Consider the following 25,924-nt stretch of genomic DNA (forward strand, 5'->3'; position numbering starts at 1 on the left):
AGAGTGACCAGATGTCCTGATTTTATAGGGACAGTCCCAATTTTTGGGTCTTTTTCTTATATAGGCTCCTATTACCTCCCACCCCCATCCCGATTTTTCACACGAGCTATCTGGTCACCCTAGGAGGTGCTCCCACAATGGGGCACAGATAGCTGCTGTTCAAACAGAACTGATGTGGTTCATGTTTCCTTCTCTTCTGCATGTCTTTTTCTTTTTCTCTTTCTTCTATTTCCCTCTTTTCCCCCCCCTACCTTCCCTCCCTCTCTCTGCTCTCAGACATTTCTGGCAGAGCCCTTTACTCTTTGCAGTCAAAACATCTTACTGAGCAACACTTAAGTAACTGGAAGTAATTGCTCCCGGCACCTGCACGCCAGACCTTGACCTTCTGCTTTTATAGCGTGGGATGTTCAAACCTTCAAATTTTAAACAGCCATTGGAGCACTGTTTGAAAGTTATTTTTACATTTTCCTTTCTTCAGCGTGCTGAATGCTCACAGTGCCGTGGATTTTGGGGCTGGCTTCTCAGCTGCAGAGTGCTCCACTTGCTTGTTGAGGAAGGCAGATCTCCGTGGAATTCATTCCTTCAGCTACCAAGAATCATTTTCAAGGCTCAGCCACTTGTGACTGACATTAATTTTCCTACAACCAGCTCCTCAGTCATACTTCTTCTCTTCAACCCCCTCTGACTGTCCGTGTGTGTCCCCTATCCCTTCCCTTCATCACCAGGCCTTTCTCGGCTCCTTTTCAGTGCACACCTCTGACTCTGTGTTCATTAAGATGCGTGCAGGAAGGCAGCGGGGTAGTCTGATGTCTCAAAGCCTTGCATTTACCTTATTCAGGCTCATCCAGCCTGAAATCGTAAGCCAAGCTAGGCACCTGCTGCAGTGTTTGAGTCAAGCGCTTCAACTAAAGGTCCTGGGGTGGGGTGGGCTTTAGCCTGGCATTAGAGCCAGTGCTGGGAAGTTTGCATCTGGATCTGAACTTTGCCGAAGCTCAGGCATGGATTGAAGGCTTTGGTTCAAGACTGTCTCTTCTTTTGTGAGGGAGGGTGACATCTTTGCATTCAATCAACAGGTGTTTCCACCACACAGACATCACTTCACACATTGTAGCATGCATACCTGTCTCGGTTCAGAAGAGGCATAGGAACAAGCAGTAGTTCATTTGGACTTCAAAAAACAAAGCTTTTGACAAAGATCCAGATCCTCAAAGGTGCCTAATGCCCATTGGTTTTATTGGGAGTTAGGCACCTAAATACCTTGAGAATCTGGATCAAAGTCCCTCTGTCAGGGTTCCCTCCCCACTCTGAACTCTGGGATACAGATGTAGGGACCTCCATGAAGGACCCCCTAAGCTTATTTCTACCAGCTTAGGTTAAAATTTCCCCAAGGCACAAATCCTTTCCTTGTCCTTGGATGGTATTGCTGCCACCACCAAGTGAGTTAGACAAAAATTCAGGAAAAAGGGCCACTTGGAGTCCCTGTTATCCCAAAATATTCCCACAAACCCCTTCACCCCCTTTCCAGGGGAGGCTTGAGATTAATATAGTAACCAATTAGTTACAATGTGAGCACAGACCAAACCCCTGGGTTTTTAGGACACTGAAAATCAATCAGGTTCTTAAAAGAAGAATTTTATTTTTTTAAAAAGTAAAAGAATCACACCTGCAAAATCAGGATGGAAGGTAACTTTACAGGGTAAATAAAAAGATTTAAAACACAGAGGATTCCCCTCTGATTCTGCTTTCCAGTTACAAAACAGGAATGAAATTACCTCTTAGCATAGGGAAAATTCACAAGCTAAAACAGAAGATAATCTAACGCATTTCCTTGCCTTACTTACAATTTTTCTAATCTTATATGCTCATTTCAGGTAGGTTTTTAGGAGATGTTTTTTCCTGCCTGGTCCCTCTCTCCATCCAGAGAGGGAACAAACAAAGAGAGCACAAACAGAACCTCCCCCCCTGCAGATTTGAAAGTATCTTCTTTCCCCATTGGTCCTTCTGATCAGGTGCCAACTAGGTTAATTGAATGATTAACCCCTTAGAGGTAAGGCAATTATGTACAGCTTCCCTGTTCATATTTATGACGCCCTCACATGAGCCTATGTTGGACAAATCCTTCTCACGTATGCATGGGAGTCCACTTTATCCCCTCTTCTCTGGATAAAACTATAATTATCAATTATCAAGACTGGGGAGCCCATATGGACAACCGCATGACACAAGGGATGTGGACATCTCGAGAATCCAGAATGCACATTGATGTCCTGGAACTTTGAACAGTATGAAAGGCATGCAAGTTCCTTCTTCCATTCATCCACTGTCACCATGTCCTGATAATGTCAAATAACACTATGACCATATTCTACATCAACAAGCAAGGGGGAGCAAAGTCTGCCTCCCTGTGCGCAGAAGCAGTCAACCTCTGCAACTGGTGCATCACTAATCAGATCGCCCTATCTGCAGCCTATCTTCTGGGGAAGCAGAATGTGCTCACAGATTCCCTCCAGCAGATGCTTTGGGATCGACCACGAGTGGGAACTCCACAACAGGGTGCTACATGACTTTTCATGCAATGGGGAATCCCAGTCAGAGTTTTGTTCACTTCTCAAACCAACAGCAAGTGCACCATGTATTGCTCCAGAGAAGCTCTCAGTTATCACTTCCAGGGTGATGCGCTCCTTCTCTCCTGGTCAGACCAGCTCAACTATGCTACCACTCTTATCACGGGTGCTGCACAAGATCCAACAAGACAAGGTGACTGTCATCCTCATCACCCATTCTGGCCTAAACAGTTTGGTTCCCCAGCCTCCTGCACACATGTTGTCTCCCCTACCGATTGCCATCCTGACCTTTCTAGAGCTCCTGACCCTAGAATGTCCATGCTCCTCAGCCATGCAGGACATCCTTTCTATTAGCAGAAAGGACTCTACTAGAAAATGTTACCTGTCTAAATGGAAACGCTTCTACACTTGGACACAGCTAAGAGGCATTATGTTAGAGGCCGCAGACATTCTCTTCATTTTAGACTATAAAAGATATCAGGTCTCTCCCTCAGCTCCCTGTGAGTCCACCTAGCAGCAATCAGCGTGTTCCATCCTCCTACTGAGGGCTACTCCAGTTTTGCACACCCTCTAACCAACCGAGTCTGGAACGGCCTCATAAGAACCTTTCCACTTCCTCAAAAGATCACACCCCAATGGGACCAGAATCTTGTTCTCTCGGCACTAATAAACCCTCTCCCCGCTTTGAGCCTTTAGCTACTTGCTCCATGGTCCTTCTCTCCATGAAGGTCATCTTCCTTGTAGCTATCACTTCAGCACAAAGGGTTGGTGAACTTGGAACAAGGATGGCAGACCCTCCATTCACTGTGTTCCACAAAGATAAAGTTTCCTTATATTTATACCCCAAAGTAGTTTAGGAGATGCACAGTATCAGTGTGTAACCCTTCTGCCCGTCAGAGTTGGCAGCAACAAGGGCCGGGTTCAATATCTAGGGGTTCCATTCCAATAACACAATGCAAACCGGCTCGAGCCCCCACCCAGTGACCTGGGACAAATATATACCACCCCCGCTGGGCGCCTCCAAGAGGCAATACTTCCCCTCTCGCAAGCACATAGTCTGAGTGTAGCAAAAGTCTTTTAATAACAGAGAGAAACAATGTGGCATTATGTTGGGGAAACACCACCAACAGGATTCATAACACAACCCATGAGCAAAAACAACCCCACCCCAGGCAAATTGGGGCATGCCCTTTTCCCTTTGGTTCTTGAGTCCAGCAACCCCAAATCACCCAAAGTCCCAAAAGTCCAATGCCCCAAAAGTCTCTGTCCCTGGTCAGGGCAGCCCCAGAGTTCGAAAGTTTATCGGCGGAGCTTTACCTCCCAACCTGGGTGGAAATGGGACGGGGGTAAGAGGCCCCTTACGTGATCTGAAGCTGACCGCCCCATAGCTCCATAGTGGCGCTCCGCTCCGCCAGCCGCCCCACGAACTCCTTCGCTCAGCTGCGCTCCGCTCCGCTCCGCCAGCCGCCCCACGAACTCCTTCGCTCAGCTGCGCTCCGCTCCGCCAGCCGCCCCACGAACTCCTTCGCTCAGCTCCACGGCCCACAAGCAGCTCCTGCCATCCACACACTGCTCCGCGTCGAACTGCTTCACCAGCCGTCCCGCAAACTGCTCCACAATATATCTTCAGGCTCCCCCACTACTTAACACAACACTCAGTGATTTCAGCTCTTAGGTGAATTCAGCTTATAGTAGGGGAGCCCCAGTGCTGGTGCACTGTCAGCCCAAAGTGAGCTCAGCAGCCTATAACTAGACTTCTAATGAAATCAAAATTAGCTCTGATATTCCACAGTGGAGAGAGGAGGAAGTGCAATCAGCATGTAAGGCCCTCACCAAGGGGCCCATGCCACCAAGTATTAATACTTGTCCCCAGCCTCTTTCCATTCACACAGTTTTGGAACCCATGACCCTTGCCTAGCAAGTGCTACTTAGTTGATGGTGAATCCCTCCATCATAACAAAAGGCCACGTACAGTTCCAAGCACAGTTCCCATAATCAGGGTAATAACAATTTATTCTTCCTGCCCCAATAACAGAGACACTGGGGATCCCACAGCAGCCAAAGTGACCATTTGGGCAGCTATGGTCTCATTCTAGGCGTGGTGGGTGTGCCTATGCAAATGAGATCGGCCCCTGAAGTTCTTTTCCACAACTTGCCACACCTCACCACCAGATGTCAGGGTGGAGCTCATCCTGACACTGCTTACAAGTGCATTCACTTGTATTCTTCCTGAAACCACACGTGTCTGTGGAAAGTAGACTCCGCTCCCTTGATATGCGACGAGCTTTGGCCTTTTCCCTACAGAGAACAAGACCAATCAGGAAGTCCCCAAGACAGTTTATCGCGATAGCAGAGAGAGAGTCAGTGGGCACACTGCCTCCTCCCAGAGAATTTCTAAATGGCTTCCCAGCTGCGTTCTACTCGGCTATCAGCTCTTGAACTTCCCGCCCCCTACAGGGGTACAAGCTCACTCCACTACCAGGTTGCAATGACCAGGTTGTCTCTTCAGGACGTACACCCCCTAGACATCTGTAAAGCAGTCACATGGAGTTTCATCCACACATTTTCAAAACTTTACACACCCTGGTGCAGGACTCAACTGCTGATGCCTCCTTTGGAACAGCAGTGCTCTGCTCAACCTTACTGTCCTCATCCTCGCATCCTCATCTTGCTTAGGTACAGCTTGTCAGTCACCCACCATGGAATACAATAGGGACCATCACTCAAAGAAGAAGAAGAGGTTACTTACCTGTAACTGGAGGTTCTTCAAGATGCATGGTCCCTCTCTGTATTCCACTCCCCTTTCTCCTTCCCCTCTGCTTTGGATCTCCTCTTGATTCGTGGCAGAGAAGGAAGTGAAGAGTTGGTTGGTTCGCCCCACCTTTATCATCTCAGTCAAAAGGACAAGCTGAGCCAGGGCGCATGCATGGACCAGCAGATGCTGCTTTCAAAATTTTTTGACTCCAGGTGCATAGCACGCATGAGTAATGCACAGTGGAATACAATAAGGACCACCCTCTCGAAGAACTTCCAGTTACAGATAAGTTACCTCCTTTTAGTCCAGGACATCACTACAGGGCAGAGTAAACTCGTTTGAGTGCCTTAGCTTAGCATGTTTCCTGTAAGGGGCAGAGTAAACTTAACTCTGAATTTCCTGCGTTTATAATGCTTGGTTTGGGGATAATTATAGCATCCCTGGAATTTCTTTTTCCTTTATTTATCTATCTATTTATTTATTTTACTCTCAAGTTACTGTTAGTTACTTTCAACCTTACATCCATTCAGAAGGCAACATATTTAAAACTAATGAAAATAAATACTTTTTATATTTACATAATTAACCATTGGAACTCACAGCCACAAGCTTTTGAGGCTGAGAGCTCAGCACAGAATGATTGAAGAGGGGGTCAGAGGTTTCTGTGGCTAGTAAGGCTATCCACAGTTACTCAGCGTGCCTGCCTCAGGATGGAAGCCAGCCGATTAACACCCTCGGATTTGGAAAAAGTTTCCTTCGTGAGCACATTAGTGCGGTAATGATCCATTCTGGAGACTTGACACCTGTCTCTAAACCAGGCCTGGGTGAGGAGGGAGTGTTACATGGGTGGCAGTCCACTGGCTGAGAGTAGTAAAGTCCCTGGGTCTATAGGTTCCAGGGAGAGTAGAGAAGGAGCAGCTGGCTCCGTCCTTACTCCTCCTGCTGTAGGTTCTGTCTGGGTCTTTGCTCTGGCCCCTCTCGCCCCCTCACCCAATCTGAGAGCAGCCCCTCCTCTCCAAATGCAGAGTGCTTAGCTCCAGGATCCAGGGGGTGGGCACAAGGAGAGTGGCAGGAGACTCCCCACCACCTGCCAGCTGACTGCAGCCCTTGTCCCCCTCGCACCTCCAGGCCCTGGCCCAGCCCCCACCTTAGCTATGCCACCCTCCCCCTATCATCCCCAACCCCCAGCTCAGCTGTACTGCCCTCGCCCGGCACTCCCAGCCCCCACCCCACCAGCCCAACCCACACCCCAGCTGTATGAACCTCGCACAGCACTTCCCAGTCCGCACCCCTCCAGCCCCTCCCCCACCCCACCTGTACCATCTTCCCTCAACACCCCCAGTTCAACTCCCACCCCACCAGCCCATCCCCCACCCCAGCTGTACCACCCTCGCCCAGCACCCCCAGTTCCCACCAGCCCATCCCCACCCTAGCTGTACCATCTTCCCTCAGCACCCCCAGTCCAACTCCCATTCTAGCTGTACCACCCCCCCATATCATTGCTCACCCAACCAGCCCAACCCCCACCCCAGCTGTACCACTCCCCACCACTCCTCACCCCACCAGCCCATCCCCCACCCCAGCTTACCATTTTCCCTCAGCACCCCCAGTCTCCAACTCACTAGACCATCCACCACCCTAGCTGAACCACCCACCCCCAGCATCCCCAGGCGCTAACCCAGCATCCTGGCTCAATGCCCCCCACAAACCGCCTGCCTACTGTTTGGATATGTGCCATGCAAAATGGCCAAAACCCGTGTCTCATGACCCAAGGCCCACAATCCTTTGACGGTTGGGAACCAGAGCTCTGCAGCATCTGTCACTGGTCTCAGTGAGAGGCAGGAGACGGGCCTTGGGCTGGAGACCTCTGAGGGAAGCCCAGGTGCTGCAGAAGTGATGTTGGTGACTCAGGTCTGTCTTCCCTTGGAGTCAGTACAGCAAAGCCCCAGCATGGTGGTCGAAGGCACTGACCTCCTGGAGGTTCGAATTGTTGCATGCTACGTAACAATGGAGTCCTGGAGCACTGGGGAGCACTCCTCGTGCTTTTCCCCAGGAGTTGGGATATGAGTGAGCACCTGTGGCAAACCCCAACTCAATGGGTTATGCTCTTCCCTGAAATCCCCTCCACCGTCTCCAGACAGTGGAGGTTATTCTTCATGTGTCGTCCCGTCCCCTCCTCCCCCAGAGGCAGGGCCATTTTGTTTCTCTGGGATTCTGGCTAGGAGAGGCTGGAGCCAGCCTCCCTTTTCCCCTCAATCTGAGGGAGAGCTGGAGACAGCCGGCTCTCCTTTCCCTCTCTTCCTCCCAGGAGAGCGAGGTGGACCCAGGAAGACAAAAGGAGGAAGAAAGGGGACTCCCAAGTGGGCGGGCCTTGGTGAGCTCCCAGCCTCAGCCCTGGTAACTGGCTGGTCTGATATCAGGGCACAGGGCCTTTAGGAGGTCACTAGTCCACCCAGATTAGCATCCAGGGCTACGGTCGATGCTAAGGCCTTTGTTCCATTTATTGACTGGACACCTCTAGCTTGCTGAGCGACCTTGAGGCTCAGACCTTATTGAGTTTATTGTCTCAGCACCCATAGCTAGCAGGTCTGGTCTCCTGGGACAGGCTGCCATAGGTCACTGGCTCAGCTTCACCATCTTGCTGAGATAATTTTGAGGCACAGCATTGTGGGATTCCCCACCTCTAGCTTGCTGGGCTTCTGTCAAGGCACAGGCCTGGGGGGAAATCATTGGAACAACACCTCTATCTTGCTAGCCTGATGTGAAAGCACAGGCCTCTGGGACATCACTGGATGATGCAAAGGCACAAGACTCTGGGAGATTAGGGTTAGCTCACTCATCTGATGTCAAGGGCTCTTGTGAGCTCATTTGCTGGGCACCTCTAGCCTGCAGGCCTGATATGAGGATTTCATTTAAAACCAATTGAAATCTGTGCCAACAGGACTGCATAAGATGGAGGTGAAGGAGGGGAGAAGGGAGAGACAGCAGTGAAAGGAGGGAATGGGGGGAAGGCAAGGAAGGTGGGGAGCGGTTCTGCTGCAGTAGATGTCTATCCTTCCAACAGCAGCAGATTTTGAACCGCTTTCTGCCACTTTCAGGGGCACTGCATTGGGAGACTCCACCTGGGTCACGAACAGTCAGCATGCTGAAATTTATCTCACCAGGGAGCAAGAGGGAAGGTGGGGGAAGTAGTGCAGTATTCTCCTTCTATTTCAGATCCATCCATCCATCCATTAGCTTTAACAAAATTTGGCTTTCCTTTTGCTGGTGGTGGGGAGATCAGGCCTGGGGTCTTGGCAAATGCTCTCTGCAGCAGCTTTCTCTCCTTATTAGAATAATTCTTTATTCCTCTCCCGAGGAAGAGGTTTCAGATTTCAGCTCAAAGGTGGGAATATTAGATTTCAGGGCCTCTGGTGCCCTGAGCGATCAGACCCGAATGGATCGGTTTGCCATTCCTCGCGGTTAGCGCTGCGGGATTAGTGCAGGGCTTTCACATCCCATTCATTTCTTTCTGAGCATTGTTTTCTTTCTGCACGTGCACCCCCTTCCCCCCGTTCCAGCTCTCAGGCAGGGAGCCTCCTGCCTTGCTCAGACTTGGGTTTGGCTGGAGAGAGGCTTTTTTCTCTTGTACTTTTGTTTGGATTTAAATGCAAAGAAGCTTTGTGTTGGTTTGCTGGCATCTCCATCGACTGAGCGCCTCCTCTTACCCACCCCCAGCATGTGAAAGCAGGTCTCTTCTCTGAGCAGATTCTGCTGCAGCTCCCTGGACATCTCGGGGACATGGAGAGTGGTGGAAGCTGCATGCCGGGTGCAATTGGATCAGAAAATGAGAGGAAGGGGTCAAATGGTGTAACTTGCACCGAACTGGTGCAGAGCAAGGCTCCAATTCACCCCTGGATCAGTGCAGAGTCCAGCTCAGCTATTGAGCTCTCAGGGCCATGTCTCTATCTAGCCCACTTTTACAAGATACCTGCAGGACTCACAAGAAATGCATTAGCCCACCCCCCATCACTGGCCCACCCCCGGCATGCCCTCTCTGCTGGAGGCTCCAGCAGGGGAAGAGAGGTGCAGAGGAGGCGGAACATGAGGGGGTGTTTTCTGCTCTGGGAGTATTCACCAGGGGGGCCATGCAGTCGCTTTGTGGCCCCTTTGCACCAACACAAAGGAGCTGCAGGATAACTGTGAATCCAGCTGCTGGCATGCAAGACAAGTTGTAATTTACACACCAGTGGGTGCACTGAGGGAACAGTAGGAGAAACAACTTATAGGAGCAATGGAGCTGCAGAACAGTGCCAAGCCTGCACAGTGCTTTGAATGTGTCAAGTGCTGCATGGGGGCTGTCGCTTTGTTACTGATGATTGTTATTTTTTGAATTCTCTCGTGGGGCCGCAGCCTGCTCTCTATTGCACTTATTCAGTTTCGAGCCACTCCAGCAAGTCATTCTGAATTCAGACTGGCGGAGCAGAGAGCAAATTCCGATCCTCTAAACCAAATCCTGCACTTCCTAAGCCACCCTCTCACATCTCTGTTGAGATCCGGAGGATCACTGGTGGATAGCTCAGTCAGTTGCCTGCATTGATGCCCCCTCAGTCCCTCCTGTGACCTGCCTGGGGTCTCCTGAGGGCTGTAATACTTTGATCTGATTCTAGTTGCTGGGCTTAGTGTGGGACTGGCTGGGTGGAGTTGGTGGCCTGTGAGATACAGGCGGTCCAACTGGATGATCTAGTGGCCCTCTCTGGCTTTAAATTCTATGACTCTAAGGATTGCTTAGGGTGTAAATAGGGCAGAATCTTGCCCTGTGCATCTGTCGTACCCTGGTATACATCAGGCACAGCTCCACTGAAGTAGTCAGAGTCTCCTGGGCGTAAATCCGGACAAACTGAGGTCAGAGTCATGCCCTCCCTCAGAAGAAATGCCTGCACTTCCGAGGGCTGAGGCAAACACAAGCCACACTGGTACTGCAGCTGGCAAACCGGTGTTGCGATAGCAGAGGCAGAGCCATGAGGTAGAGTAGCAGATTCGTCCATTGAGAGTAGAGTTTAAGCTTGCCCTGGGGTATGTCTACCCTGTAATCACGGGGTGGAATTGGAGCACGTGCAGGCACATCCAAGCCAGCTTAAGTGTAGCTAGCTCGGGTACTGGAGTAGTGAGGCCGTGGAGGTACGGGGTTCCGCGTGGGCTAGCCATGGGAATAATTACCCAGCATTTCTGGGAGGCTTGTACGGCCTGTACTGATGGGCAGGCTGCTACCGCTTCACTGCTACTGGTAGCTGAGCTAGCTAGAGTAAAGCTGTCTCCAGTCTGTCTGCAGGCACTGCAGTCACGTCCGCCATGCAGTATGGACGGACACTCAGACAGCATTGCTGGCCCTAAGAATGTGTTTGGCTTTTGGTTTTTCCCTCTCTTTTTTTCCTTTCCCTCCTTTTCCAGCAGCAAAATGAAAAAAGGGAAACAAGGAAAAAGCAGGAAGGGGCAGAGGGAAGAAAAACTTATTTAGTTTTGTAAATTTTTTTCATTGAAAACCTGGAAAATGTCAAAAGAAACCAAGATTTTCTGCAAAAGTTTTCACTGGGGCCAGGGAGGCAGTTTTCCATTGGAAAATGTTCCCAGTGGGAAATTCGGAACCAGTGCTACTACAGCCCTGGAACTGTAAGAGGAGAGAGGGCGCTGAGGGTCAGGGTTGCCGTGCGTTGGAACAGGGCCCGGGGAATGCTCACGTGCTTGTACTATGCTTGGCTCTGACCAGGGCTGTTAGCCCTGTGACTTCTGTAAGCATTAAACCCACATACAGTTTTCAAGAAAGAAGCAAACACCTTAATGAAAAGAAAAGGAAGACTTGTGACACCTTAGAGACTAACCAATTTATTTCAGCATGAGCTTTCGTGAGCTACAGCTCACTTCATCGGATGCATTCAGAGGAAAATACAGTGGGGAGATTTATATACACAGAGAACATGAAACAATGGATGTTACCATACACACTGTAAGGAGAGTGATCACTTAAGATGAGCTATTAGCAGCAGGAGAGCGGGGGGGGAAGAAAACCTATTCCAGTGATAATCAAGGTGGGCCATTTCCAGCAGTTGACAAGAACGTCTGAGGAACAGTGTGTGTGTGTGTGTGTGGGGGGAATAAACAGGGGGAAATAGTTTTACTTTGTGTAATGACCCATCCACTCCCAGTCTCTATTCAAGCCTAAGTTAATTGTATCCAGTTTGCAAATTAATTCCAATTCAGCAGTCTCTCCTTGGAGTCTGTTTCTGAAGTTTCTTTGTTGAAGTATTGCCACGCTTAGGTCTGTAATTGAGTGACCAGGGAGATGGAAGTGTTCTCCGACTGGTTTTTGAGTGTTATAATTCTTGACATCTGATTTGTGTCCATTAATTCTTTTACGTAGAGACTGTCCAGTTTGACCAATGTACATGGCAGAGGGGCATTGCTGGCACATGATGGCATATACCACATTGGTAGATGTGCAGGTGAATGAGCTTCTGATGGTGTGGCTGATGCGATTAGGCCCTATGATGGTGTCCCCTGAATAGATATGTGGGCACAGTTGGCAACGGGCTTTGTTGCAAGGATAGGTTCCTGGGTTAGTGGTTCTGTTGCAAGGACTGGCCTGTCTCCCAAGATCTGTGAGCGTGATGGGTCGTCCTTCACGATAGGTTGTAGATCCTTGATGATGCGTTGGAGAGGTTTTAGTTGGGGGCTGAAGGTGATGGCTAGTAGCATTCTGTTATTTTCTTTGTTAGGCCTGTCCTGGAGTAGATGACTTCTGGGTACTCTTCTGGCTCTGTCAATCTGTTTCTTCACTTCAGCAGGTAGGTATTGTTGTTGTAAGAATGCTTGATAGAGATCTTGTAGGTGTTTGTCGCTGTCTGAGGGGTTGGAGCAAATGTGGTTGTATCGTAGAGCTTGGCTGTAGACAATGGATCATGTGGTGTGGTCTGGATGAAAGCTGGAGGCATATAGGTAGGAATAGTGGTCAGTAGGTTTCTGGTATAGCGTGATGTTTATGTGACCATTGCTTATTAGCACCATAGTATCCAGAAAGTGGATCTCTTGTGTGGACTGGTCCAGGCTGAGGTTGATGGTGGGATAGAAATTGTTGAAATCATGGTGGAATTCCTCAAGGGCTTCTTTTGCATGGGTCCAGATGATGAAGATGTCATCAATGTAGCGCAAGTAGAGTAGGGGCATTAGAGGACGAGAGCTGAGGAAGCGTTGTTCTATGTCAGCCATAAAAATGTTGGCAAACTGTGGGGCCATGCGGGTACCCATAGCAGTGCCGCTGATTTGAAGGTATACGTTGTCCCCAGATATGAAATAGTTATGGGTGAGGACAAAGTCACAAAGTTCCGCCACCAGGTTTGCCGTGGCATTATTGGGGATACTGTTCCTGATGGCTTGTAGTCCATCTTTGTGTGGAATGTTGGTGTAGAGGGCTTCTACATCCATAGTGGCCAGGATGGTGTTTTCAGGAAGATCACTGATGGATTGTAGTTTCCTCAGGAAGTCAGTGGTGTCTCGAAGATAGCTGGGAGTGCTGGTAGCGTAGGGCCTGAGGAGGAAGTCTACATAGCCAGACAATCCTGCTGACAGGGTGTCAATGCCTGAGATGATGGGGCGCCCAGGATTTCCAGGTTTATGAATCTTGGGTAGCAGATGGAATACCCCAGGTCAGGATTCCAGGGGTGTGTCTGTGCGGATTTGTTCTTGTGCTTTTTCAGGGAGTTTCTTGAGCAAATGGTATAGTTTCTTTTGGTAACCCTCAGTGGGATCAGAGGGTAATGGCTTGTAGAAAGTGGTGTTGGAGAGTTGCCTAGCAGCCTCTTGTTCATATTCCGACCTATTCATGACGACGACAGCACCTCCTTTGTCAGCCTTTTTGATTATCATGTCAGAGTTGTGTTCTGCACGGCTGAGGTTATGGAGGAAGTGATTCTGCTTTTCCACAATTTCAGCCTGTGCATGTTGGCAGAAGCACTCTATGTAGAAGTCCAGTCTGTTGTTTCAACCTTCAGGAGGAGTCCACCCAGAATCCTTCTTTTTGTAGTGTTGGTAGGAAGGTCTCTGTGGGTTAGTATGTTGTTCAGAGGTGTGTTGGAAATATTCCTTGAGTCGGAGACGTCGAAAATAGGATTCTAGGTCACCACAGAACTGTATCATGTTCATGGGGGTGAAGTCATCATCATGAATAGGTCGGAATATGAATGGAATGTGCCTGACTAAGGTGCCTAATGTCAGGGACTCAAGTTTGCACATGTCGTCGACACTAACTGAATATTTAATAATTAAATCATCTGAGACCCTGAGCTGGGAAGCGCTCAAGATCGGCAGCTGGTTATTGCTCTAGAATGTTTATATCCCCCCCTCCCCCCCCACTGTTCCTCAGACATTCTTGTCAACTGCTGGAAATGGCCCACCTTGATTATCACTACAATAGGTTTTCTTTCCCCTCCTCCCCCCCTGCTCTCCTGCTGCTAATAGCTCATCTTAAGTGATCATTCTCGTTACAGTGCGTATGGTAACACCCATTGTTTCATGTTCTCTATGTATATAGATCTCCCCACTGTATTTTCCACTGAATGCATCTGATGAAGTGAGCTGTAGCTCATGAAAGCTTATGTTCAAATACATTTGTTAGTCTCTAAGGTGCCACAAGTCCTCCTTTTCTTTTTGCGAATACAGACTAACACAGCTGCTACTCTGAAATCTTAATGAAAGTAGGGGATGGCGTGGGGGGCTTGACTTTGGAGTCATTCCTCTCTGTGTGAGTGACTTGGGTGTCTCCATGGGGGGCTCAGTAAGCAATGAGGAACCAGTTGGTGGGACTCAGTTCTGTGTCTAGTCAGCAGGTGTCTGTCTTGCCCCCAAAAGCCACATCTAATTTCCACCTTTGTTGGCAGTCTCAGCAGAGACACCAGGGATTGCTTGTGTGGAGCAACCAGGCCATCTCTCTAAGGCGTCTTGTTGGGATAGAGTGGGGATGCTTGCGCTTCTGTTGTTATGACCAGCAGGTTCCAGTGCATTCCGTCTCGCAACTTTCACCAGCTTGAAAACTCCACTGCCCAGAAAGGGCGGGACTTTCAAAAACATGCAAGTGAGGTAGAGCACAAATCCCATTGGCCATTATTGGGACTCATGCTCTTGAAAAGCCCAAAAAATGGGTCATGGATTCAGGACTGTTGTGGGGTGGTCATCCCACTCTGTCTCAAAAGGGTTAAAGCCAGCCCTTGGAGAGGGCTGGGGCTGAGGGAAAAGCCTAGGCTGATTGGGAAGGCAGCCACAGCTGGGGCCACATCCCAATCAGGCCATAGCTGACCCTATAAAAGGCCAGTGAGCCAGGAACTCAAGCAGACTCTCTCTCTAGCTTCAGAGAGAGGACTGGCTGCCTGGGAGAAAAGGGTACCAGGGCTAGGGAGCGGCCAGACGAGCTGGGAAGCTCCAGCCTGGAAAACCCCCAGGCTGCAGGCCTTCCTAAAGGCCAGGAAAGGTATTAGGGCTACAGAGGGGTAGCCTGGGAATAGGCAGAGGCAGCTGATCAAACCCCGCCTTGCCAATGATGAGTGGTTTACAGACTGCAGTCTGCCCCAGTGAGCAGGGGCTAGATGGTGACTGGCAGTAGCCACTGAGGCAAGGTGGAGATAGAGGGTAGGGGGGTTCCCCTGGGCGGGGAGACCCTGATTGTGGGTTACTGCTGGGGGCAGAACCCTGAGGGAGAGGGGCAGTAGGGTCCAGGAGGGACATGGGGGCCAGCAGCGGGCGAGACACCGGCCTGCAGAGGGTGCTCTGGTCTGGAAGCACTAATTCCCAAGACAACCAGCAGGAGGTGCTGAGCTGGTGAGTCATTGCTTCACTAAAAGGGCCAAATTCAATCCTGGTGTAAGACCCTGCTCCACCAGCTTCTTTGGATCTGCACCTGGGTTTGAATGTTGCCCTTAATCTCCGGGGAGGAGTCAAGACTGTCATGGCATGAGCATCACACATCTCAGTTGGATGCACCAGGTCAGGAATACATTTAGAGGGTACCCAAGGCTGTAAATGAGAGTTTTATCTCAGAACAGACATTAAAGGAAACAGCAGCTGAAATGATCGGATGACCCAGGTGTTGAAATACCAAAGAACCTGATCCAGCAAGGGGCCAATCGGCTCTTGCAAGGCACTGAGTGCCTTCAACCTTCCTGAAAGTCTGTCTTGCCTCTTGCATCAGACACCTTGTTTGTGATTGCTAAGAAAGCTGAGACATGAGTATTAGCTGGGCTAAACCATTAGAGGTTGGAGGTAGTTACTTCCCTGCATCTCTCTCTTAATGACACTGAATGCGCTTGCAATTCCAGGTGGCGTGGTCCTCAATCCAGCCTATTATGGCATGCCTGGCCATACCAACACCATGATCCACGAAGTAGGACATATCCTGGGACTCTACCATGTCTTTAAGGGAGTGAGCGAAAGGGAATCTTGTGATGATCCCTGCAGGGAGACTACACCTTCTATGGAGACCGGAGACCTCTGTGCTGACACAGCCCCTACCCCCAAAAGTAAACTCTGCCGAGATCCAGACCCTACCAACGACACTTGTGGCCACGCCCACTTCTCCGGAACGCCGTTCAACAACTACATGAGCTACACAGGTAACTGGAGGGAATTGTTATTGTATCAGCTAGAAATTCAGCTGAAGAAACCAGAGTCCTATGTCCAAAGCGATGCAAGGGTAAGAGCTAAGCCCCTACAGACTGGTGCTTTGGCCTGCACAACCACTGCGTAGCGGTACGATTGAATTCATTACCCTGTGCAACTGTTTTGTGGTGCCGCTGGCCTGAAAAGGTGCCATACAAACATATAACCAATATCTGTTCTGCTGCTGACAGTCAATGAAATGGGCCAGATCCTAAAGACCTTACTGAGTTTTTACTCAGGCCTAACTACTCCAAGTTCCAATTGACTTAGAGCTCTGAGGCAGAGCTGCTTTAGACACAGCAGCGGCTTTGATGAGTGAAGAGCTGTTTGCAATACCTGGCTGGCAAATATTAGGGTTGATAATAACGTGCTGTTATGCATGTGCTAAGCTCAATGCAATCAGATCTCATGCTCCAGGGTATAAGATGGTCACCTGCTGGGCTCAGGAAGGAGTACACTTCCCACGCACCAGCCACACCATTGCACAGTGGGTTGATTGGCTTCTGGGACTCCTCACCTTCCCTGGCAGCATCAGGTCATGGCAGGCACTGGATGCAGGATCCTACATCAGATGTGCTATGGGCCCATGCTGTGGGCTGGAAGCTCAGAGGATGTAAATTGGCATAACTCCATGGAAGCCAGTCCAATAGCACTGGCACTGGCTCTGGCTCTGCGCTCCTTCTGTGCGTGTGTTGGAGGAGCGCAACAGAGCAGGCAGAAATGCCTGGCCTGCCTCATCATGGCAGCCACACAGTGTCACTGGCAGCAATGCCCTTCTGTCCTTAACGAGGTCTGAGAGCCACTGATTTTCATCCATCTGTTAATTTTTTTTTAAAAGAACCTTGCAGTATGCTCCGAGTCCCTTGTCTTTCCCGCACAGCTTCATCCCTATTTGGCTTAACAAGGGTATTGGCCATCCGCATGGCTCAGGAAAGCACCCCTGTGCTGTGGAGAGGTCTAGTCAGGAAAACAAACAGCTGCTGAAATAGTGCCATCTTGTGGCCGACTGGAGAAATAACATGAGGAGTCATGTAAGACAAGCCATGGGGAATCTCTCTAGCCCAGGGCATTTGTGTTCTTCTCGGCTCCTTCAGGAGAGCCTTAAAACAGGACTATATTTAGTAATTAATACTGCTAATGACCACTTATATAATGCCTTTCACACAAGGATCTCAAAATGTTTCACAGACCAGTCAGTCCCTTCCCTCCTTTCTCTCTCAGACGATGACTGCACGGACAGTTTTACCCCCAACCAAGTGGCTCGAATGCATTGCTATTTGGATCTGGTGTACCAGCGATGGAGCCAGAGCAGAAAGCCCACTCCAATCCCCATGCCCCCGGTAGTCACTGGGCAGGGCCAAGACTCCCTCACCATCCACTGGCTGCCTCCCATTAGTGGCGTTCTCTATGAAAGGTAAGAGGCATTGTCACTGAGAAGGTCCCATGCTTGGCTGAACATGCCAGAAAACCGGCATAAATTAAAACGTGCCGGCCTGACAGATAGCCTCTTGCTTCTTCTAGATCACTTTGGCCAGGAACTGGTTTTGTAGTCCTACCACTGACCTTGGCCCATACCTGGATCCCTAAACAACTGCCTGTACTTGCTTCCACTGGGAATTGCCTGTCACCATTTATTTGTCCGTGGTTCCCTAGGAAAAGTCATTTGGCACTGAACCAGGGAATTTCAAAAGTTAGTGAAGGTGATGAAGATGAGTTGGCAAAACCCTCAATCTCTTTGCCAACTGGCAGACCCTGCCTGGTTTTTGTGTGTGTGTGTGTTTTGAGTGGGTGGAGAGCGGGCAGCTATTTGTGCAGCTGCCTTGTAGAAATAGAGGAACGAGGCAACCCCCCCAGTTACGTTCACTAGAAAAAAACGCCTGGTTACAAGTTTACTACTGTGATGGCAGTGTGTGCTGGGGTGTCAAGCAAGCATCCTCCGAAAAGCATTCCACTATTGGGGGGGCTCAGAGAGAGTGCCAAAGGGTTGTGTGCCATCAGGAGACAATGCCAAATGCAACCTGAGAGCGCAATTACTGAATGAAAAAAGGGCTTTGCTTAGCACTTACTGGATAAACTACTGATTTATGAGAAGGGAATATGGTCTTGTGGTTAACGCACAGGACCAGGAGCCAGAATGTTGGGATTTGGATCCCTGCTTTGTGACTTCGAGCACGTCAGTAATATTTTCAGATGTCAGTATCTTAAGTTAGCCCCTTCAGTTCCTAGCTAGGCACCTGACTAAAAGGAGCCTGACTTTCAGGGGTGCTGAACAGTCACATTCATCTGGAATTGTGGAGACTCATTGTTCTCAAGATCAGGCCTCTTTTGTCTGAGTGCCTGACTAAGGTGCCTAACGTCAGGGACTCAAGTTTACACATATCGTCGACACTAACTGAATATTTAATAATTAAATCCTCTGAGTCCCTGAGCTGGGAAGCGCTCAAGATCGGCAGCTGGTTATTGCTCTAGAATTGGCATCGCATACATTTTTAAAAATCGCATAGGCCAGGGTCCTAATCATGAAGTCAGTGAAAACCCAGTGTGGCCCAATTGATAGAGCACTGGACTGGGATTCCAGGGACCTGCTGTCTAGTCCTGGCTCTGCCACTGGCCTGCTGGGTGACATTGATCAAGTCACTTCCCCTCTCTGTGCCTCAGTTTTCCTATCTGTAAAATGGGGGTAAGGATATTTGTCCTGCATAAAGAGCATTGAGACCTATTGATGAAATGCGTCATATAAGAGCTTGGTAATATTTATTTATTACTCCCTTTGACTTCAGCGGGCTTTGGAGAGGACTGTATGTAATCTGTCCTTTTCTTTATTAATGCCCTGGGAAATGTTTGTATAGACCTGAGACTGACAGTAGCCGAGGCCCTGATTCACTAGTCCATCCATGTTCACCAAAGCACTTAAGCATGCGCTCATCTTTAGGCATGTGCTTCTTCGGTCCCATTGACTTTAATGGGACTTACACACATCCTGAAAATTAAGCATGTTTAATTGTTTAGGTGACTAGGGCTTAAATATTGTCTTCATTTGGGGTCTTACAAAGCTTAGCAGCTTGTGAATACTGTGAGTTACAATGGCAGTGCAAAGCGGTTGTGCCCATAAGCCATTTGCAAAAGAATAAGAATAATACTTCTCTAACAGCTACCAGCTCAAAGCCCTTTGCGAAGGTGAGTGAAGTCTCGCATCCCCCTGAAAGCATTTTACAAATCTGGCCTTTCAAATGCCTTTTAATTCATAGAAAATCGATGTCTGAGGACATCCTGCCCAATTAGGGAATAATTGCTCCCTAGCTGCACCAAATGGCTCATATGCCATTTGGGAGCCAGAACAGCACTGTATATGTCACACAGTGAGGGCACAGACAGGTGTCTGAACCATCAAATGGGCTTGCATCATTAAAAGAATGGCCCGAGAAGGAAAGCGGAGGCTTATGATTGAAAAATACTGCAGCGCGTTCAGGACTAACTGAATGGAATGTTTTGACATTGTCTTTAGAGCAGGAAATACTGCCCTGGTCCCTCGTTAGCTTAATGCTGACACTTTAATTAAACATGATCGCTTATTTGTATTATGGGGGCATCTAGAGGCCAAAGCTGAGTGCATGGCTCCACTTGTGCCAGGCTCTGTACGTACACATAGTATGAGACGTACTTTGGCCCAGACTGCTTACAGTCTAAATAGTCAAGGCAGACACAGGAAAGGCTATTCTCCCCATTTTTGAGAGGGGAAGCTGAGGCACAGAGCGTTTACTGACCTGTCTGAGATCACACGGGGAATCTGTAGATAAGCTGGGGATCCAACCCAGATCGCCAGTATGGTACCTTAACCAGAAGGTTTCCCTTTCCCTCTCCAGCCTCTGCCAGAGCTGGCTGTGAGAACAAGCAAGCCAAGCAGCTGGCTCTTATGGGCTTCCCATGTCATGCCAAGTTGGGGATTGAGTGAGAAGAGTCCAAGTCTGATCAGAAACTGGGGGGGAAAAGAGTCTTCCTCATTCATTCTCATTCTCTCTCTCTCTCTCTGTTCTGCAGGGACCCCAGCACTCTCTGCGGGGACTGTGCTGAAGATGGTACTTTCAGCCAGTATGTGCATGAGGCCTCTTCCCCTCGAGTCTGTGACTCCTCCGGCTACTGGACCCCTGAGGAGGCAGTAGGTAAAGTGCCTTGTCCTCTCTCATTCACAGTGACTGCCACTCCGCTCGGTGGAGATGAGATCATCTGAGACCCAATTTTCCATATCTTTCTGCTCTATCTAAATTTAAATATCCTCTTGGTAGAAGATTGCATAAGGTAAAGCTCAGCTCCCAGGGACCATACCGGAGATACCAGCAACTTTGGGGTGCAGGGAGCTCATCAGTGTTACTAACAGCTTCCCAGGAGGGTGTTGGAGAGAGAAAAGAGGCACCTGGAAACCTGTTCAGTTGGTCTGATGTCACCAAAAGAAAAAACAGTGTATGGTGCACCCACCTCTTTGGCTTTGGATCAAACCCTATAGGAGCCTTCTCTTGGCCTTCCATGGACTTTGATCCAGCCACAGAGAGTGGCATACTCTTCCTGAGGTGTTGGTGAGAATCTCATTTCTTGGATCATTTAGGTCCAAGCAGAGCCCTGGAGAACACAGCGTAGGGAACAGTCCTTCTTCCCCACCAACAGGATGGATGGGATGAACTGATAGGTGTATCCAGTTTCAAGTGTTTATGAGCCAGGGAGGTCAGTTTAAAAAGCACCCTGGGGCAGGTTATCTTGCCCCTGGCCTTGCCTACCAGACAAGTTACAGCATGAATCACACTGGCATGCACATGCCCCTGGCATAGGAAAGAGCCAAGGGTTTCATGGTGTCACTGGAAACTTCCGCTCGAGACTGGAGCGGGGTGGAAACCTCTCTCGCAATCAGAGAAAGTGACAAATGAGGGGAAAAAAGAGGTTGTGCCAATTTGGTTAAACAGCAGAACATTTGGAGCGGTTAGCTTCAGCATTTTCCATTTCCCGGGCTGTCAGGTGGCCGTGTCATCCGTTGCAGATCAGAACTGGCTTTCCCCTTAGCAGATGCTAAATTTTTCTCCACACCAGTGTGCTGTTTTCACCAGTATGTATCAGCTGGGGTGAGAGAGAGAAACAGTTCTGCACAACCTGGGGGATTTTATGGGGACAGTGGCACAAGTCCAGGCCTTGGATAGGCACTAAATAGAACAATTGTTTGTGGCCTTGGGAAAATTGGGTGTTTTCAGCAGAGTCTGTAAACTTGAAATTGGTTGCGCTCAGCTTCTCTTTCCATGGCTCAGAGCACATCCGTGTTGGTTTCCCTTGCTGACTGCATAGGGCTCAATCCTGAGCAAGCTTTGCTGTCGCTGATGGGGTGGAGGCAAAGGTGGCTCTCGGCCCAGTCTGCTCCAGGGCTGAGATGGGTCCCTGATAAACAGGACTTCCACTAGGGACTATTATGCTGGTGATCCCAAGCCAGCAGACAGCCATGCCCTCTCCTGCCCTTGGCCCACCCCAGAATGCCCCTAATGCTTTACACCACTCCCTGTGACAGAAGAACCGCCAGCTGCCCCTATAGAAAAGCATCAAATTCCTTTTGTGCTGCTTCGCCTAGGAGAATGATCTAATCCCTGACCCCTTCAGCCTTGGAACGTTTGGAGATCAAATAAGAATTCAGAGGCAAACTTGGCAGCATGGGCCCATCTGTACTGATGACACTCAGCCAGCCGGGTGTGCTCCTCTGCTCCTCCTCACTCGAATGCACTCACCTAATAGGGCCATGAGCCCTGCATTGGGATCTGCCTGAAAACTAGTTTCCATAACTTCTCCTCTGTAAGCTTGTGCCTAAGAATGGGAAGGCTGGTCCGAACAAAACCTAGCACTAATGCAGGGTGAGAGGTGTCGGCAGTTAACTCATGCTAATTTCTCTCCATCGCAGGTGTATAGTTAGTATGCCAGTGGCACTGAGACCAATCACAGAATCCTGCTTGGTGCAGTCCGTGTCTGTGTGTCCAGGCATGTGTGGGTTTGTGTGTGTGTGCAGGTATACCTGTGTTTCTGACAAAATGAACGCATGTGTCTGCAGGTGTTCCTGTGGATACACAGGTATATAGAGTATGTGTTTGTGCCTGAGTCATTGTACAGTTCTGTGCAAAGGGGGGATGTTTGCACTGACCTGTTTGATAAGATTGGGTCGGGGGTTCCTCTCTTGTGAGAATTTTTGAGATTTTGAACATTTTTCCCCTCCCAGATCAGAACAAAAAGTCAAGAGCTTGAACATTTTTCTGAACTGATAAACTGAAAAATATTCTGGTTTGGGATTTCAAAACATTTAGATTTGGACCTTTTTTCATTTTTGAAACTTTTTTTAGTATAAATGAAGTTAAATTTTGAAACAAAAAAAGCGGTTTTGAACTGAAAAACTGAAATGTTTTGTTTAGCCAATGGAGAAGTGACCCATTTCAACAATGTCAAAACTCTTTTTCAACTTTTTATTGGTCGCGCAATCCATGGAGACTGGCCATTCCCACAAAACCATTGGTTTTGGTTTCAACAAATGAGCCAAAACCATTTTGTTGAAAAATTCCTAGATACGCGTGTTCAGGCCTGTGTACGTCTGTGCAGGCATGCGTGTAGGGTGGGATACATATGTATGTTTCTTCATGCTGTTAGGGATCTGAGGATTTATGCATGGAGACGCAAGTTTGTTTGATATCTGTATGCTCTGAGACATTTGAGCACACACTGTATGTTGGTGCTTATGTGTGGCTGTGTGCATATGATGGCATCATTGTCTGCACACAGAATAATAGAATCTCAGGGTTGGAAGGGACCTCAGGAAGTCATCTAGTCCAACCCCCTGCTCAAAGCAGGACCAATCCCCAGCTAAATCATCCTAGCCAGGGCTTTGTCAAGCTTGACCTTAACCTCAAAGAAAGGAGATTCCACCACTTCCCAAGGTAATGCATTCCAGTGCTTCACCACCCTCCTAGGGAAAAAGTTTTTCCTAATATCCAACCTAAATCTCCCCCACTGCAACTTGAGACCATTACTCCTTGTTCTGTCATCTGCTACCACTGAGAACAGTCTAGATCCATCTTCTTTGGAACCCCCCTTCAGGTAGTTGAAAGCAGCTATCAAATCCCCCCTCATTCTTCTCTTCTGCAGACTAAATAATCCCAGTTCCCGCTACCTCTCCTCATAAATCATGTGTTCCAGTCTCCTAATCATTTTTTGTTGCCCTCCGCTGGATGCTTTCCAATTTTTCCACATCCTTCTTGTAGTGTGGGGCCCAAAACTGGACACACTACTCCAAATGAGGCCTCACCAATGCCGAATAGAGGGGAATGATCACATCCCTCGATCTGCTGGCAATGCCCTTACTTATACAGCCCAAAATGCCGTTTGCCTTCTTGGCAACAAGGGCACACTGACTGATATCCAGCTTCTCATCCACTGTAACACTTAGGTCCTTTTCTGCAGAACTGCTGCCTAGCCATTCAGTCCCTAGTCTGTAGCAATGCATAGGATTCTTCTGTCTTAAATGCAGGACTCTGCACTTGTGCTTGTTGAACCTCATCAGATTTCTTTTGGCCCAATCCTCTAATTTGCCTAGGGCCCTCTGTATCCTATCCCCACCCCCCAGCGTATCTATCACTCCTCCCAGTTTAGTGTCATCTGCAAACTTGCTGAGGGTGCAGTCCAGGCCATCTGCCAGATCATTAATGAAGATATTGAACAAAACTGGCCCCAGGACCGACCCTTGGGGCATTCTGCTTGATATCAGTTGCCAGCTAGACATGGAGCCATTGATCACTACCTGTTGAGCCCGACAATCTAGCCAGCTTTCTATCCACCTTATAGTCCATTCATCCAGCTCATACTTCTTTAACTTGCTGGCAAGAATACTGTGGGAGACCGTGTCAAAAGCTTTGCTAAAGTCAAGGAATAACATGTCCACTGCTTTCCCCTCATCCATAGAGCCACTTATTTCGTCATAGAAGGCAATTGGATTAATCAGGCATGACTTGCCCTTGGTGAATCCATGCTGACTCTTCCTGATCACTTTCCTCTCCTCTAAGTGCTTCAGAATTGATTCCTGGAGGACCTGCTCCATGACTTTTTCCAGGGACTGAGGTGAGGCTGACTGGCCTGTAGTTCCCCAGATCCTCCTCCTTCCCTTTTTTAAAGATGAGCACTACATTAGCCTCTTTCCAGTCATCCGGGACTTCCCCCGATCGCCATGAGTTTTCAAAGATAATGGCCAATGGCTCTGCAGTCACATCCACCAACTCCTTTAGCACTCTCGGATGCAGCACATCTGGCCCCATGGACTTGTGCTCGTCCAGCTTTTCTAAATAGTCCTGAACCACTTCTTTCTCCACAGAGGGCTGGTCACCTCCTCCCCATGCTGTGCTGCCCAGTGCAGTAGTCAGGGAGCTGACCACCTTCATGAAGACAAAGGCAAAAAAAGCATTGAGTACATTAGCTTTTTCCACATCCTCTCTCACTAGGTTGCCTCCCTCATTCAGTAAGGGGCCCATACTTTCCTTGACTTTCTTCTTGTTACTAACATACCTGAAGAAACCCTTGTTACTCTTAACATCTCTTGCCAGCTGCAACTCCAGGTGTGATTTGGCCTTCCTGATGTCATTCCTGCATGCCTGAGCAATATTTTTATAGTCTTCCCTGGTCATTTGTCCAATCTTCCACCTCTTGTAAGCTTCTTTTTGTGTTCAAAATCAGCAAGGATTTCACTGTTAAGCCAAGCTGGTCGCCTGCCATATTTACTATTCTTTCTCCACATCGGGATGGTTTGTTCCTGTAACCTCAATAAGGATTCTTTAAAATATAGCCACTCTCCTGGACTCCTTTCCCCCTCATGTTGTTCTCCCAGGGGATCCTGCCCATCAGTTCCCTGAGGGAGTCAAAGTCTGCTGTTCTGAAGTCCAGGGTCCGTATTCTGCTGCTCTCCTTTCTTCCTTGTGTCAGGATCCTGAACTTGACCATCTCATGGTCACTGCCTCTCAGGTTCCCATCCACTTTTTTGCTTCCCCTACTAATTCTTCCTGGTTTGTAAGCAGCAGGTCAAGAAGAGCTCTGCCCCTAGCTGGTTCCTCCAGCACTTGCATCAGGAAATTGTCCCCTACACTTTCCAAAAGCATCCTGGATTGTCTGTGCACAGCTGTATTGCTCTCCCAGCAGATATCAGGGAGATTGAAGTCTCCCATGAGAACCAGGGCCTGTGATCTAGTAACTTCCGTTAGTTGCCAGAAGAAAGCCTCATCCACCTCATTCCCTGGTCCGGTGGTCTATAGCAGACTCCCACCACAACATCACCCTTGTTGCTCACGCTTCTAAACTTAACTCAGACTCTCAGGTTTTTCTGCGGTTTCATACCAGAGCTCTGAGCAGTCATACTGCTCCCTTACATACAATGCAACTCCCCAACCTTTTCTGCTCTGCCTGTCCTTCCTGAACAGTTTATATCCATTCATGACAGTACTCCAGTCATGTGAGTTATCCTACCAAGTCTCTGTTCCAATCACATCATAATTCCTTGACTGTGCCAGGACTTCCAGTTCTCCCTGCTTGTTTCCCAGGCTTCTTGCATTTGTATACAGGCTGTGATGCAGCAGGGAGTGGGGAGTATTGAGCTGGGAATGGGAGACTTCCCTTGAGGGAAGATACCTGAGCCAGCAGGGGGTGGGGGCGAGGTGACACCTTCTGCCCAGGAAACTGGACAAAGGCTGGAGGAGGAGCTCTGGGGAGGCTGGGTGAGATGGCTGGAGCGGGTATCAGTTTGGAGCAGCCTGGGGAAAAGGCAGGAGCCCCAAGGCTGGGGTTTAATCTCCCTGCCCACCAGAAGGACCTGACTGAGGGGTCTGGTTTGTGCCTACAAGCTTTGGTTTGGACTGTGTTCCTGTCATCTCTAATA

At 49.0% G+C, this 25,924-nt stretch overlaps 1 protein-coding gene across 1 annotated transcript in view; it reads left to right on the forward strand.

The window, feature by feature from the left end:
• The window catches only part of PAPPA2 (pappalysin 2), a 170,969-nt gene that overhangs the window by 50,515 nt on the left and 94,530 nt on the right, over positions 1–25,924 (forward strand). Inside the window, exons 4-6 of the mRNA XM_073358102.2 lie at positions 15,660–15,953; positions 17,221–17,413; positions 20,038–20,159. Coding sequence (XP_073214203.1) covers positions 15,660–15,953; positions 17,221–17,413; positions 20,038–20,159 — 609 coding nt within the window. The remainder of the gene's footprint in view (positions 1–15,659; positions 15,954–17,220; positions 17,414–20,037; positions 20,160–25,924) is intronic.

The sequence above is a fragment of the Lepidochelys kempii genome, chromosome 8, assembly GCF_965140285.1.
Source record: "Lepidochelys kempii isolate rLepKem1 chromosome 8, rLepKem1.hap1, whole genome shotgun sequence".
In the NCBI taxonomy this organism is placed as follows: domain Eukaryota; kingdom Metazoa; phylum Chordata; order Testudines; family Cheloniidae; genus Lepidochelys; species Lepidochelys kempii.